Here is a 13801-nt window from a genome sequence, read left to right as displayed (position 1 = left end):
AGATCTACAAGCTCACAAGGCGTCGCAACGCATTGTGAGCTTGTAGATCTGCTATTTTCAAACATTTTAGTACTTTTACTTTTGGTACTTTAAGTACATTTTGATACCAATACTTTTGTACTTTTACTCAAGTACATTTTGAATTCCAGATATTTACTTGTAACAGAGTACTTCTACATTGCAGTATTGATACTTTCATTTAAGTAAAACATTTGAGTACTTTTTTCCACCACTGACGTTGTGTAGTGTGGAGGGCTAGCTGTTCGTTTACCTTGGGGAGCATTCTGGACCACGTGACTCATCACCATAGCAACAGGGTGCAACAAATCCGACAGGAGAGAGAGAGAGAGAGAGAGAGGAGACGAGCTGTAGCATCAAGTTTCCATTGATGTTAATGTTTGTTAGCAGCAGGAAAAGCCAACAAGTCAACTAAAGGCTAGAAAATAATGGTGAAACAAAAGATTCGAATATACGCTCGCGTGAAACCCAATGAAAGATCTGACGTCACGTCGGTAAGTTTGACAGACACGTGGTGCTGCTACTGACGTTATACAGTTGTGGCACTGCTGCGGTTATAATGTGTTGTTTACATGCAGTGGTGGAAAGTAACTAAGTACATTTACTCAAGTACTGTACTTAAGTACACTTTTGAGGTGTTTTTTTCCTTTGCTAGAGTATATTTCCCATTTTCAGTACTTCTACTCCACTATCTGAGAGGCAAATATCGTACTTTTTACTACACTATATTATTTTAAAACAAGTTACTAGTTACTTTGAAGTAAAATGTACATTAACCAGCCCTTTATATACTCTGGCTGTTTGAAAATAGCCGATCTACAAGCTCACAAGGTGATGTGTGAGCTATTTTCAAAAGATTTGTATATATCTTATACATTTGAAAACTTGTGAAATGGGACATTCTGCATAATGAGTACTTTATACTTTTGGTACTTTAATTATATTTTGATGCCAATACTTTCATTCTTTTACTCAAGTACATTTTGAATAAAATACTTTTGACTTGTAACAGAGTATTTCTGTATTGTTGTATTGATACTTTTACTTAACCTCATTAAGTGTCCTTTCCATGGTAGCCTATGGTGATGCTCAGCAGCAGGTGGTGCAAACACCTGCAGGTCATTGTGTTAATTGTATTATTTCCAGAGATGGACAGTTAAACCTTCATTTGCTCTCTCTCTGCAGCAGCAATATTATATGCAGTGGTGGAAAAGTTTTTTTTACTTAAGTAAAAATATCAATACTGCAATGTAGAGACACTCTGTTACAAGTAAAGTCCAGAATACAAAATTTACTTCAGTAAAAGTACAAAAGTATTGGTTTAAAAATGTACTTAAAGTACGAAAAGTAGAAAGTACTCATTATGCAGAATGTCCCATTCCACAAGTTTGCTATTTTCTATTTTCAAAATCTTTTTTGAAAATAGCAGATTTACAAGCTCACAATGCGTTGCATTGTGAGCTTGTAGATCTGCTATTTTCAAATGGCCGAAATGCATATAGGGCTGAAGTGGTTAATGTATGTTTTGTAATAATTATAATGAATCATAATGAATCATGACCATAAAACGTTTGATAACAAACTGTCTCTACACCTTGGGAAAACTGAATCCATCCTATTTGGGACCAAACATTCCCTCAGTAAAATGAAGGTAAATTACTTCAAGGTCAAAGTCGATGACACAATCATCACTAGCAAAGAAGAGATTACCTATTTGGGATGTATTCTGGACAAATACCTGTCAGGTGAAAGCATGGCAACAAAGGTGGTCAAAGGAGTAAACCAGAGAACCAGATTTATGGGCAGAGTTTCCTCTTTTGTCAACCCTCAGGCCCTCAGGACCCTCTCAGGGGCCCTGATTCAGCCCCTTTTTGACTATGCTAGCTCCTCTTGGTACTCCAACACCTCAGTGTCACTGCAGACTAAGCTTCAAACCTCCCAAAACAAACTGATCCGACTACTTCTCGGACTGGGGCCCATGACCCACCTCTCTCCCACTCACTTTGCCAGCCTAGTATGGGCTCAATTCAGTGCCAATATTATGTTGTACTTGTAAAAAGATTTTGTATTTGTAAACACATTTTGTATTTGTAAACAAAATATTTGTATTCGTAAAAATAATTTGTACTCGTAAAAAAAATATTTGTATTCGTAAATAAAATATTTGTATTCGTAAAAAAAATATTTGTATTCGTAAAAATAATTTGTACTCGTAAAAAAAATATTTGTATTCGTAAATAAAATATTTGTATTCGTAAAAAAAAGATTTGTATTCGTAAAAAAAAGTTTTGTATTTGTAAGCAAAAGATTTTTATTTGTAAGATAAAAATGTGTCCATAAAAAAAAATATTTTAAACTTTTTTGCTATATATATTTTTTTGTGTGTTTGTAACGTGTTAAACATGTTGTAATTGTAGAATTATATTTACAATGAACATTGTGACCAGAAAAAAACAACAGTTTGCTCGCTCTCAGATCTGTTTGCTCTCTCTCAGATCTGTATTTTTGGCACTCTGCACTTCCGGGTATGAGCCAATCACGTGAGGCCTTTTCCACTACCCAATCATAAAGCTCCATAGGTCTCCATGGCAACATGGCAAACGGGGTTGCCATGTTGCAACCCCAAGAGTTTTAGCTGCAACATAATTCCATTGCTCAGGAAATAAACAACGGATTACAATAATATAACATTCCCTATAATCAGTAACATGTAGGTGATACCTATGTCTATCAAATATGGTTTTATTGAAAGGTAATCAAAGGCTAGATCGAGTTTAGAAAGCAAACAGGTAATGTCAGGGCGCCTCAGTGCGGCTGCAGAGTTTGATTGAGTGTGAGACTAGGACACTCATTATCCCACATGCCATATGTCAAAATGACCGGCTTCACCGGGAATCGTGCGTGTGTATTTTGCTAAGAGATTGGTTACATAGTTTAATTGATATTAATTTATTAGTGCATTAAATTTCCCCATCCACTTTAATGGGAAAATGAAAAAACTCGATTTCAAGTATTTTTTTCTCAGAAACTGTAAGGGCTAGAGTTACAAGGCTTGGAGGGGAGGTTCATAATGTAGTCCGAAATTATCCAAAAACAAAAGTACACCAGTCGGCCTCATGGTGGCGCTATAAAAGCCCCCTTTACGTTTTGGCCTTTAACTTTTGAACCGTAGGTCGTAAAATAAAAATCTTTTTTTCCCTAGATTCCTTGGGTCATGACACAACTCCCCGTATAGGCCACGCCCATTTGCGTCAGGATAGATTTTCCGCCATTTTGAATTTTCTTCAAAACACACTTTTAGCTCCTCCTCCCACATATTTTGTCCAAATTTCACAGAAATCGGTGCACATGATCTCTAGACCCATACAATAAACACCTCCAAACGGAATAAATGAAAATGAAAATTAGCGGGAGGGATTTTTACAAAAAAGGCCAAAACTCACGAACGAAACGTCCGGTCAATCCCAAATTTGAATCACATGTCAAGGGTAGTTTACTCAACGAATCCCCAAAAGAATTCCCACTTTGATCCATAGGGGGCGCCACAAATGCACAAAATGTAACCGTTTGATGCAAAAACATGATTCTTTTTGGACCAATCCACTCCATTTAAGCTACACATGATCTCTGATGACATGTGACAATGTAATTGGCTTGCACAATTAGTGGGAGGGGCCTACAAAAAATGTAAAAGCCTGTGACTTAATTTGGACTAATAACTATTTTTTATTTTATAATTCAAAAACTTGTATTATTTAATTGATATTTATTGTTAATTAAATCTATTAAAAGATTGTTTAGGAGATATTTGACAGTTCCTGGGAGGATTCTACCTGGCTTTTGTTGTGTATTAGTATAATAATAATGATAATTTCTCTACACTTCTAATAGCCTACATGACTCATATATGCTATTTAATGGTAATAGAAGAAATATGCCTACATATATGAGACACACAGGGCTAAATGCGTATTTGATGTGGCCTGTGTCAAATACATAAATGTGAATGAATACATATTTCTTCTATTACCATTATATAGCATATATGAGTCATGTAGGCTATTAGAAGTGTAGAAAAATATGTAGGCCATATGTATATGCCAGCGCTGTAATCTAGTTTTTGGCAGGATGTGATTCCCTCCAACACACATATATACAGTATCTAATAATAATAATAACAATAAAATAATAAAGCATCACCCTTGCACTCTTAAATGGTAATAATAAATGTTCTGCATTGAAAATTACAAGCTGATGAACATGTGCTCTCTATTATTCTAGTCTCACTCTGCAGCCGCACTGAGGCACCCGGACATTACGGACAAAATATGTGGGAGGAGGAGCTAAAAGTGTGTTTTGAAGAAGAAAAAAACATGGCGGAAAATCTATACTGACGCAAATGGGCGTGGCCTATATGGGGAGTTGCGTCATGACCCAAGGAATCTAGGGAAAAAAGATTTTTATTTTACGACCTACGGTTCAAAAGTTAAAGGCCAAAACGTAAAGGGGGCTTTTATAGCGCCACCATGAGGCCGACTGGTGTAATTTTGTTTTTGGATAATTTCTGACTAAATTATGAACCTCCCCTCCAAGTCTTGTAACTCTAGCCCTTACATTTTCTGAGAAAAAAATACTTGAAATCGAGTTTTTTCATTTTCCCTTTAAAGTGGATGGGGAAATTTAATGCACTAATAAATTAATATCAATTAAACTATGTAACCTATCTCTTAGCAAAATACACGCGCACGATTCCCGGTGAAGCCGGTCATTTTGACATATGGCATGTGGGATAATGAGTGTCCTAGTCTCACACTCAATCAAACTCTGCAGCCGCACTGAGGCGCCCTGACATTACCTGTTTGCTTTCTAAACTCGATCTAGCCTTTGATTGCCTTTCAATAAAACCATATTTGATAGACATAGGTATCACCTACATGTTACTGATTATAGGGAATGTTATATTATTGTAATCCGTTGTTTATTTCCTGAGCAATGGAATTATGTTGCAGCTAAAACTCTTGGGGTTGCAACATGGCAACCCCGTTTGCCATGTTGCCATGGAGACCTATAGAGCTTTATGATTGGGTAGTGGAAAAAGCCTCACGTGATTGGCTCATACCCGGAAGTGCAGAGTGCCAAAAATACAGATCTGAGAGAGAGCAAACAGATCTTCGAGCGAGCAAACTGTTGTTTTTTTCTGGTCACAATGTTCATTGTAAATATAATTCTACAATTACAACATGTTTAACACATGTTACAAACACACAAAAAAATATATATAGCAAAAAAGTTTAAAATATTTTTTTTTATGGACACATTTTTATCTTACGAATAAAAATATTTTGCTTACAAATAAAAAAATTTTTTTTACGAATACAAATCTTTTTTTTACGAATACAAATCTTTTATTTACGAATACAAATATTTTTTTTACAAGTACAAATTATTTTTATGAATACAAATATTTTTTTTACGAATACAAATATTTTATTTACGAATACAAATATTTTTTTTACGAGTACAAATTATTTTTACGAATACAAATATTTTTTTTACAAATACAAAATTTGTTTACAAATACAAAATCTTTTTACAAGTACAACATAATATTGGCACTGAATTGAGCCCATAGCCTAGGCTGGCTCAGGGTGGAAGACAGGGTTAAACAACTAAAAATGGGTCTGGTCTTCAAAATTGTAAATGCAGATTTGCCCGATATGCCCCCTATACCCGCATATCTGTATAAATACCTCGAAAAAGTTAGTGACACCCACAGCCACGAAACTAGAGGGAGCGTAAACAACAATCTGGTACCACCCACCCATAAAACAAACATGGGCAAATTCTCCTTCTATAGCACAGCCACCAAGGAATGGAATAGTCTAACCCCATCCCTCAAAAAATGCAGTTCGCTGGGCTCATTCAAAACAGCCCTAAAAACCCATCTTTCTGGAGGCCGAAAGAGGAGCTAGTACCAGTTTCCCTGTAGACAGACGACCCCCCCCCCCTCCTCTTTTTGTACATATTTTGTATTTCCTCATGCTTTTTTGTATATAATTTTTATTTTTCCATGCTTCCCCCCCCCTTTTTTTTGTACATATATTTTTTTAATGCCTTTTTTGTACATAGTGGTACTTTTTCTGTATTATCTGTATTTTCATGTTGATTTTTGAACTGTTTGGTTGCTACTATATATGTCTATGAAATTAACTCAAGGACCCCAACGGAAACAAGTCCGCAAGGACTTTTTTGGCCGGACCTTTTAGACAAAAGCATTATAAATGTAACTGTGTTGTTTTACATTCTTTTGCCTAATAAAAATGTCAATCAATCAATCAATCAATCAATCAATCAATTCTGTGTCCAAAAATATTTGAAATTTAAATGTATTATAGGCTACTGTACTATATTTACTTTTCTTTTTTTTCAAATATTTTTTTTTGACACAGAATCAAATGTTTCACCAGGAGCCTGGATGGCTTGGTTCCAGGCTTAAAATGATGTATATGAATATTTTCGGAAATCTCTATGGAATAAGGAATGGGTTTTCTATCTGTGGCACCACAACATGGCCGCCACTGCTATACTGCCCTATACACCATAGCACACTGAAAGGTGCCTTTGTTACAGTATGTGCTGCTGTGTGCATGTGCTACTTCTAAATAGTATAATAGAAGAAAGTGAGGGTTATAATGGCATAAGGCATTGATTGCATGGTCTTTATATTATATAGACCAGTGGTTCTCAAAGTCGGGGTCAGAGGACTCTCAGGGTTCCTTGAGGGTTCCAAATGGACCCTTGAGTTTACACATTGAACCAAATGGACCATTCCGGGTCCGTTTGGTTCCATTTGTACACTCTCGGAGTTATACGGGGGTCCTTGAAATTAAAAGGTTTGAGAACCACTGATAGAACATGCAATGCCGTATGCCATTTCCTCTTATTGTTCCCTGGGCCCATGTTTCACAGCACAACACCCCCCTGAATTGTAATGTAATTGATTCAGCTGCTAGGAAGACAGATAATTTGGTCTCACAATCCTAAATGAACAAAGGGGCCCCTGCCAAACTGCTTTCTGTCCACGGTGTGTGTGTGTGTACACAGTCCAATTTATTGTCCGAGCACAGCAGCTGATGGAGGGAATAATCAAATTAAACTGAGGGTTTCAGTGACACTTCAGCATGGGGATGATATTGTCCAGCAAACTGGAATGAGCACAGCTACCCCCTGGGGGCTCTTTGTGGTCCTGCAGGTCTGTGTGTGTGTGTGTGTGTGTGTGTGTGTGTGTGTGTGTGTGTGTGTGTGTGTGTGTGTGTGTGTGTGTGTGTGTGTGTGTGTGTGTGTGTGTGTGTGTGTGTGTGTGTGTGTGTGTGTGTGTGTGTGTGTGTGTGTGTGTGTGTGTGTGTGTGTGTGTGTGTGTGTGTGTGTGTACACACCAGACAGATCAGAAAAGCAATACCGCAGGCACAGTGTCGGTGAAAAACAGTCCAATCACGCAGGCCTTATCTTAGATTTGGCGGGCCCCAGGGGGTCATGTGATTGCATCAGTGTCCATCGGAAACATATGCTGGAACATATGTTGAAGCTCAATAGCAGCGGGTGGGAGTGTTCGAAATTACCCGTCCAGACTTACTTTAAATGTCCTCTGCTGCTAGAGCTGAAAGTATATTAGGGTTACGTGTACTACAGTTTGTCTTGTACCCCCTGAGGCATGCCTTTTTGGCTTTTTGGGGAATTTGTTGTGCTCGGCTACTCGCCTATACAGTACCGTTATCCTGAATGTTAGCTTAGACTTGCTAGTTTATTGTTGCTGTCAGGCAGAAACCTCCTATCTTCATATTTTTACTTTTTGTGTTTTTTCGTAAATTAATGCTCTACATGTCACACGCGAGCATCAAACGTCGTGCCGCGTTTTGAGCTTGTAGATCTGCTACTTTTGCTACTTTTGAATTTGAATGCTGAAAAGTAACAGTTTTGGACATAATGAGGTTTCCACCCGACAGAGACGATATATGCTTTCAGAAATAGGCTACCGTGTTTTTTATGTTGGGGGCTTATATTAGACAAGCCACGAGAAGCCAAAATTGCTCTTTAGGCGTAGGATGATGTATTACACCGCACAAATTTAGCTTGGGCTCGTATGCGCGGTACCACATAACAACTATAGGCATGACTGGACATACAGTGAGTACAGTGTACATTACATGCGGTCAAACTGTTATGTAGCTAGTCTCAAATGCTATGCAGAGAGTCCAACTTTGGCCACTCGGCATGGCAGGCCAACTCTTAACGCCTGATTTATATTTGGTTGTGCATCGTGTGAGCTTGTATCTCTGCTATATTCGGTGCGAGACAATGCAACTAAGCATAAATCTGCCCTTACCATGACTTTTGCCCTCTTTATGATGTTGGACCCTCGCAAATATATCTCATAGGACTGGCTTGGTTGTGTTGTTAAGCTGGCTCTGCTGTTGTCTTTGCCTCCGACAGGTGTACTCTGTAGACAATGAAGAGCAGACGGGTGCCTCGCTGGAGTTTGTGGTACCCAAGGATCTGGCCGATGGCTTCGTTAACAACAAGAGGGAGAACTACAAGTTCAGGTGAAACGCTATGAAGGTCACCGCTCTCCATTCAGTCAGCTCGTACAGAAACGGAACCTAATTAAAATGGTGCTAATGATGCAACACCACAGCTCGTAACAGGAGCTGTGCTGTTGCATCATTAGCACATTTAATTAGGTTCACTTTCTCCATGAGCTGCTGACTGAATGGAGAGTGGTGAACTTTAGCATACTTAACCCGTTAAGGCCTGAGGTTCCGATCCTACAAATGTCTTCTAAATCTTGCTATGTCAGTGGTTCTCAAACTTTTTCATGTCAAGGACCGCAAAATGTATATGTATTTGGCCGCGGACCCCCATCTCAAAATATTTTGTTCCAGGGACCCCCAGAAGCAAAGATATGAGTTACAAATGTTCGCTTTAAATATATATATATTCTGTGCACACATTTTCTTGATTTTTCAAAAATAGCAGATCTACAAGCTCATAGCGCGGCACTCTGTGCCGCGCTATGAGCTTGTATATCTGCTATTTTTGAATAGCCAAAGTGTAAAATAATGCTTTTTAGCTCAAATCTAGAAAAATGAGACAGATGGGTTAAAAGCTCAAATTCAAATGTGGAACTGTAAAAGAGCGCCTATGTTGGTTATGATGAATGCGTCCAACAAAAGAGTCGACAACATAACTGTAAAGGGGGGTGTGCATAGGAAACCTAAATTTAAGCACTCAAGGTTGCATAAGAACTTCATCCGTGAATAATTCATCCACCAAATCTGTCACTGGAGAGCTGGAACATCTGTTTAAGGCTGGTGGTGAAAGCTGCAGTCTTTTATACCCATTGGGCAGGGCACATGCCACGCTTCCAAGAGCTAAATTCACAGTTTGGGAGTTAGGCAGCAGTGGACACCGAAACCCACAGGCCTCTTAGAATAGCCTGCAGAGGTTCCCTCATGCCCTTATAGAAATACAATTTCCACATTTAGCGATCCTCGTGGGCCGGATTCCTCTCACATCTCTCTCATCTTTCTCTGGGATAAAACATGGAGGGGTGGGGCAGCCTTTGAAGACAGAATGACTAAACTCCCCCACAGTGTCCACTTGGGGGAAAATAAAATAAAACACAGCACTGTGTTGTGTCCTTATTCAGCACTGCTGTGGTTAATTGTGTTAAGCCTGGGATGTTTGAGATGAACCAGAAACCTTTTTTGGTTTTGTTTTAGGCTACGCTAGTTGTAGACTAAATAAAGAGACAGGAGTAAGGTATGTCATCTGTTCTGCTTTGAAACCCACAAGAACATGTATTTATCTCTGTGTGGTTTGTTCTTTAACTTCTTACTAATGCCATGGGTTTTATATTCTGCACCTCCCCATCTGTTTTTAACCCCGTTGATATTGCATGTTGTAGTCCGAATGTGTTTTGTTAGGCAGGTTGAAAGTGCCTAACTAAGTGTGATAATATCTTCTTTATATCTAGGTTCCAAAAGGTGTTTGACCAGAATGTGAAACAAGAGGAGATCTTTGAGACCATTGCCAGACCAGTTGCAGACAGGTACAATTCTTCTATCTCTCAGGAAAAGTCAGTGCTGATTTGATTGTGTGTCGAATTACACTTTTGATATTTACAATGATAAATTGTTTTCAAATAATAACCGTAGACAATGAAACAGTTCAATACATGTTTGACCACAGGTTAAGTAGAAAAACGGGCGTGAATCTCTGATCGGTGCAGAAATTGCAGAAAGGTTTTGTGTAAACGGTGAAGTGAAAAGCATATCCATCCAGTGCTAGTCTGTCAGTGTTGTGGTCAGGCCAGGCCACACACCCTGCAGCAGCCACTGTTGATGGGAAGACAGTAAAGCTGAACTTACCCTAAGACGGAAACGGAGGGAGCCTGTGATTTTTGGCCCCGCTCACGACACATAAACCACTAAGTGGACTGAGCTGGCGTACGGGATGGCACACTCTGCCATCTCAAAGCGTGTGTGAAGATCTTCCAGCCACAACAGAGCACTATGCCATGGTTCCTCACTCATTCTGAACGGTTGTTTATTGTGTTAAGCGATAATTACCACATGCAGTAGACGAGCCTGGAGGCCAGTCTCATCTTCAGGCTCCGTAGAGAGGGCTAATGGTTACTCCCCAAATCTGTCTTCATGAGTGGAGGTGAAGGAACCAGTAGCACAACCACCAGGTCCAAATTAAAAGAGAGCATTTCACCAAAACAAAGCTCATTTTGGGCAGTGATTCTCAAACATTTTCATGTCAAGGACCCCCAAATTGAAATGTATTTGGCCGTGGACCCCCATTTTGAAAGGATTTTGTGCCAGGGAGGTACAAGATTTGTGTAGTGAGCTTGTAGATCAGTCATTTTTAAAGGGCTTTTAATTTACTTACTTTTGCCTCCAGCACCTCACCAAAGTTTATTGGCGGATGAGCCGTGTTTTTCACTATTTTGTCTGAATTGCTGAAGTATAATGTAGAGTCAAAGTGGTTAAACGTTCTTCATTTTGTTATGAACCCCTTGGGGACCCCTGGGGGGTTATCACATTGAGAACCACAGATTTATAGCACTCTCATTCCATGCAGTGTGAAATGCAGGTTAGGGACATTATGAAAAAGAACAGTAGGCAGCTTGGCCTAAACCTTCACTGAGGGATGTTACTGGGAGAATAAAGTACATAGCCACTTTATATAGGATAGTAGTTACATCAGATCCTGCGTATTGTTAAAAAATCTCCTTGCGACGTTGTGTCAGTCTAAAAACAATGTATTCACTGCAATTTGGCTCTCTGTTCCCTCCCCTCCCCCAATCAGTACGCTTATACGTCCATAATCTAATTCAGTTGCTTGCTTCTTTAACCTCCAAGCTACCCCTGCACCCAATTTTCACCCTATCCCAACAAAAGGAGCTGTTATGGTGTCTGACGGAGCTTCAACCCTGCTCAGAGGTTAGTCTAAATTAGGGCTGGCTCCCCAAAGGGAAAACAGCCAAGAGGAGAGGGAATTAACTTGGAATTTCCTGTGATCAAATGTTGGTTATGTTGTTGTTATCTGAACTAGGTTCTTCCTCTCCTCCAGTCCTCCGCCTCCCTCACATTCTGTCTTACTGGCTCAGTTTAGCCCAGCCATCTCCTCAGCCCCCCTCTCCAGTCCTGATTCCACTTCTCTTAATCATAATGGGGGTCTATTTGTAGAATCCCACAAGTGCTTTGTATTATCGTTGCCATTATGAGACACAGTAAACAACATGGTGAGCCATCTAGATTGGCCAGCTAAGACTTGGATGTCTTTAACTTGACTCAGAGAGGCTCAGTGGCTTGGGTATTGGGTTCTTGCCCTTCCTAGCTGACCTTTTAATACTTAAGTCCTTTGTTGTGCTAGATGGCTGACATCAGGTTGAAGACTTGCAGTCATCTGTGAGGTATGTGTCATACCGTATCAGTTTGAGCCTGGCGTCCGTCAAGCTTTGATATGACTATGTCAGACACAGCCTGCAGGGCACTAGTCATCACATCTGTTCACGAGCAGCCTGTCCCCATGGTCCAACATTTCTTCAGTTCGTAGTCTGTTGCCAGTACTTCGCACCCCCTGCAGAATGCCCATTTACATAGTGTTGATGGAATGTTATAAATTCCACAGGGTCTTGAACTTTTAAATCCAGTCTCACCACAATGGCTGAAACACAGTGGTGAGTAAGTCTGATGGTTCTAGCTCCCATTTCCTAGTGGAATATGCTCCCTTCTGAGACAATCAAAGGAATAAGGGGCTTGGCCTCAGATCCATGCAACGGGTATTGAGAGAGATTATGACGGGCATTTCAGTTTAGAATGACTTACTGTCATTCATGAGACCCATGAACGTGGTTAATGCATCCAGTTGGTTTCTTCATGCCATTTCTCTTTTGTTGATATTGAAATTGTCCCACGTACTGTAGCATGCGCGGCCAGAGCAATCAGAAAGTGAAATCAAAACCGAACTGACAGACAATAGTTTACATAAAGCCCTGTTGTCAGGAAGCATTTGTGTTCAGGTCTAGTCAGGATTCACTTTGAATAACGGTATTTTCCCCGTCAGACCAACTGCGCCCACAACTCAAGGCAAGCAGGCGCTTATCTTCTCAACTAGCAATAACTGTCAGGTTGTTGTTTTTATTGGTACTCAGTCATACTGGCAGTCATATCACACCTCTGAAGTTCAGCCCAACGCTCCAACTTGTTCAATTGGACACGATCTCTCCGTCTCCGCTGTGGTGTAACCAAAACTAGGAACTTGAGCCGCAACACAGTAGTTTAAAAACAAACCAACAGTAATGGCTCTAATGGAGAAAGAGCCGACATAATGATGCTGGCCTGGCAAGCCAACTCCTCTTGTTTGCATTGTAACCCCAGTTCGCAAGGCTGCATTTGGACCGATACAGTATTGCTTTCTTTTGAAACCCGTAGCTCATCTTCAGTGAAAACAAGACTATGGGTCTAAAAGACTCACTAGCTAGTAGCCACCCGTAGATGTCATGCTGCACCATAAACATTTTAGAATTTTTTAAATACATTTTGGCCTGAGGGTAGTGCTAAAGAAAATGGCATAGGGTCTCTCAAATGGTTGGGGTTCATTCACTGAGGAGTGTGAATGCGCTCAGCAGTTTCATGGCCACGATGGCCAGTTTGATTTTGGGATATCTTGTATGTAAATGGATATCTTGGTCTAAAGTTGGTGCTATAGGAAAGGACATGGGTTCACCTAAATCAGCGCACTCAGCAAGTTTCATGCCCGGCCTTTAGATTTTTAGATATTTTGTGTGCATTTGGACATTTTGGTTTATCCCTTTAACAGTCTGGTCGACCAATGGTAGAGCACATTTTAAATCACTAGTTCTCATTGAAAACAATGCAGAACTTTATGTAACTTGATACAATTAAAACAATTCTAATAATGGTCTAAACATTTTCTGAAAACATCTGTACCAAACGGGTTGTTTTTCACTTTATGGTAAAAGTTGTGAAGCTAAGCTAAAGTAATTCAAATTACTACTACTACTACAGTACTAGTACTATTTGCTATGGATAAAGCCAAGTCGAGGCGATGGTACTTTCCCCTGTTTGGATACATCCTTGACCTGTGCATTTCAAATTCCTGGCTGGTCTACAAGTGGGATTGTGTTCTACTGAACGGGAAACCAATGTTTCTCAAAAGGTTCTGGCTAGCAGTTGCCCACAGTTTGAAGCAA

The 13801-nt window shown here is 39.7% G+C and overlaps 1 protein-coding gene across 1 annotated transcript in view; it reads left to right on the top strand.

Annotated features, from left to right (window-relative positions):
- The first annotated feature begins 399 nt into the window (after positions 1-399).
- kif6 (kinesin family member 6) overlaps positions 400-13801 on the top strand; it is a 117326-nt gene continuing 103924 nt past the window's right edge. The window contains exons 1-3 of the mRNA XM_080414058.1: positions 400-512; positions 8509-8618; positions 10052-10126. Of these exons, the coding sequence (XP_080270184.1) occupies positions 447-512; positions 8509-8618; positions 10052-10126 (251 nt within the window). The 5' untranslated portion in view covers positions 400-446. The remainder of the gene's footprint in view (positions 513-8508; positions 8619-10051; positions 10127-13801) is intronic.

Source organism: Gymnoscopelus braueri (genome assembly GCF_963280865.1).
Source record: "Gymnoscopelus braueri genome assembly, chromosome: 19".
Classification (NCBI taxonomy): Eukaryota; Metazoa; Chordata; class Actinopteri; order Myctophiformes; family Myctophidae; genus Gymnoscopelus; species Gymnoscopelus braueri.
Note: the sequence above shows the minus strand (reverse complement) of the source record. Positions and strands in the feature narration are given on the sequence as shown.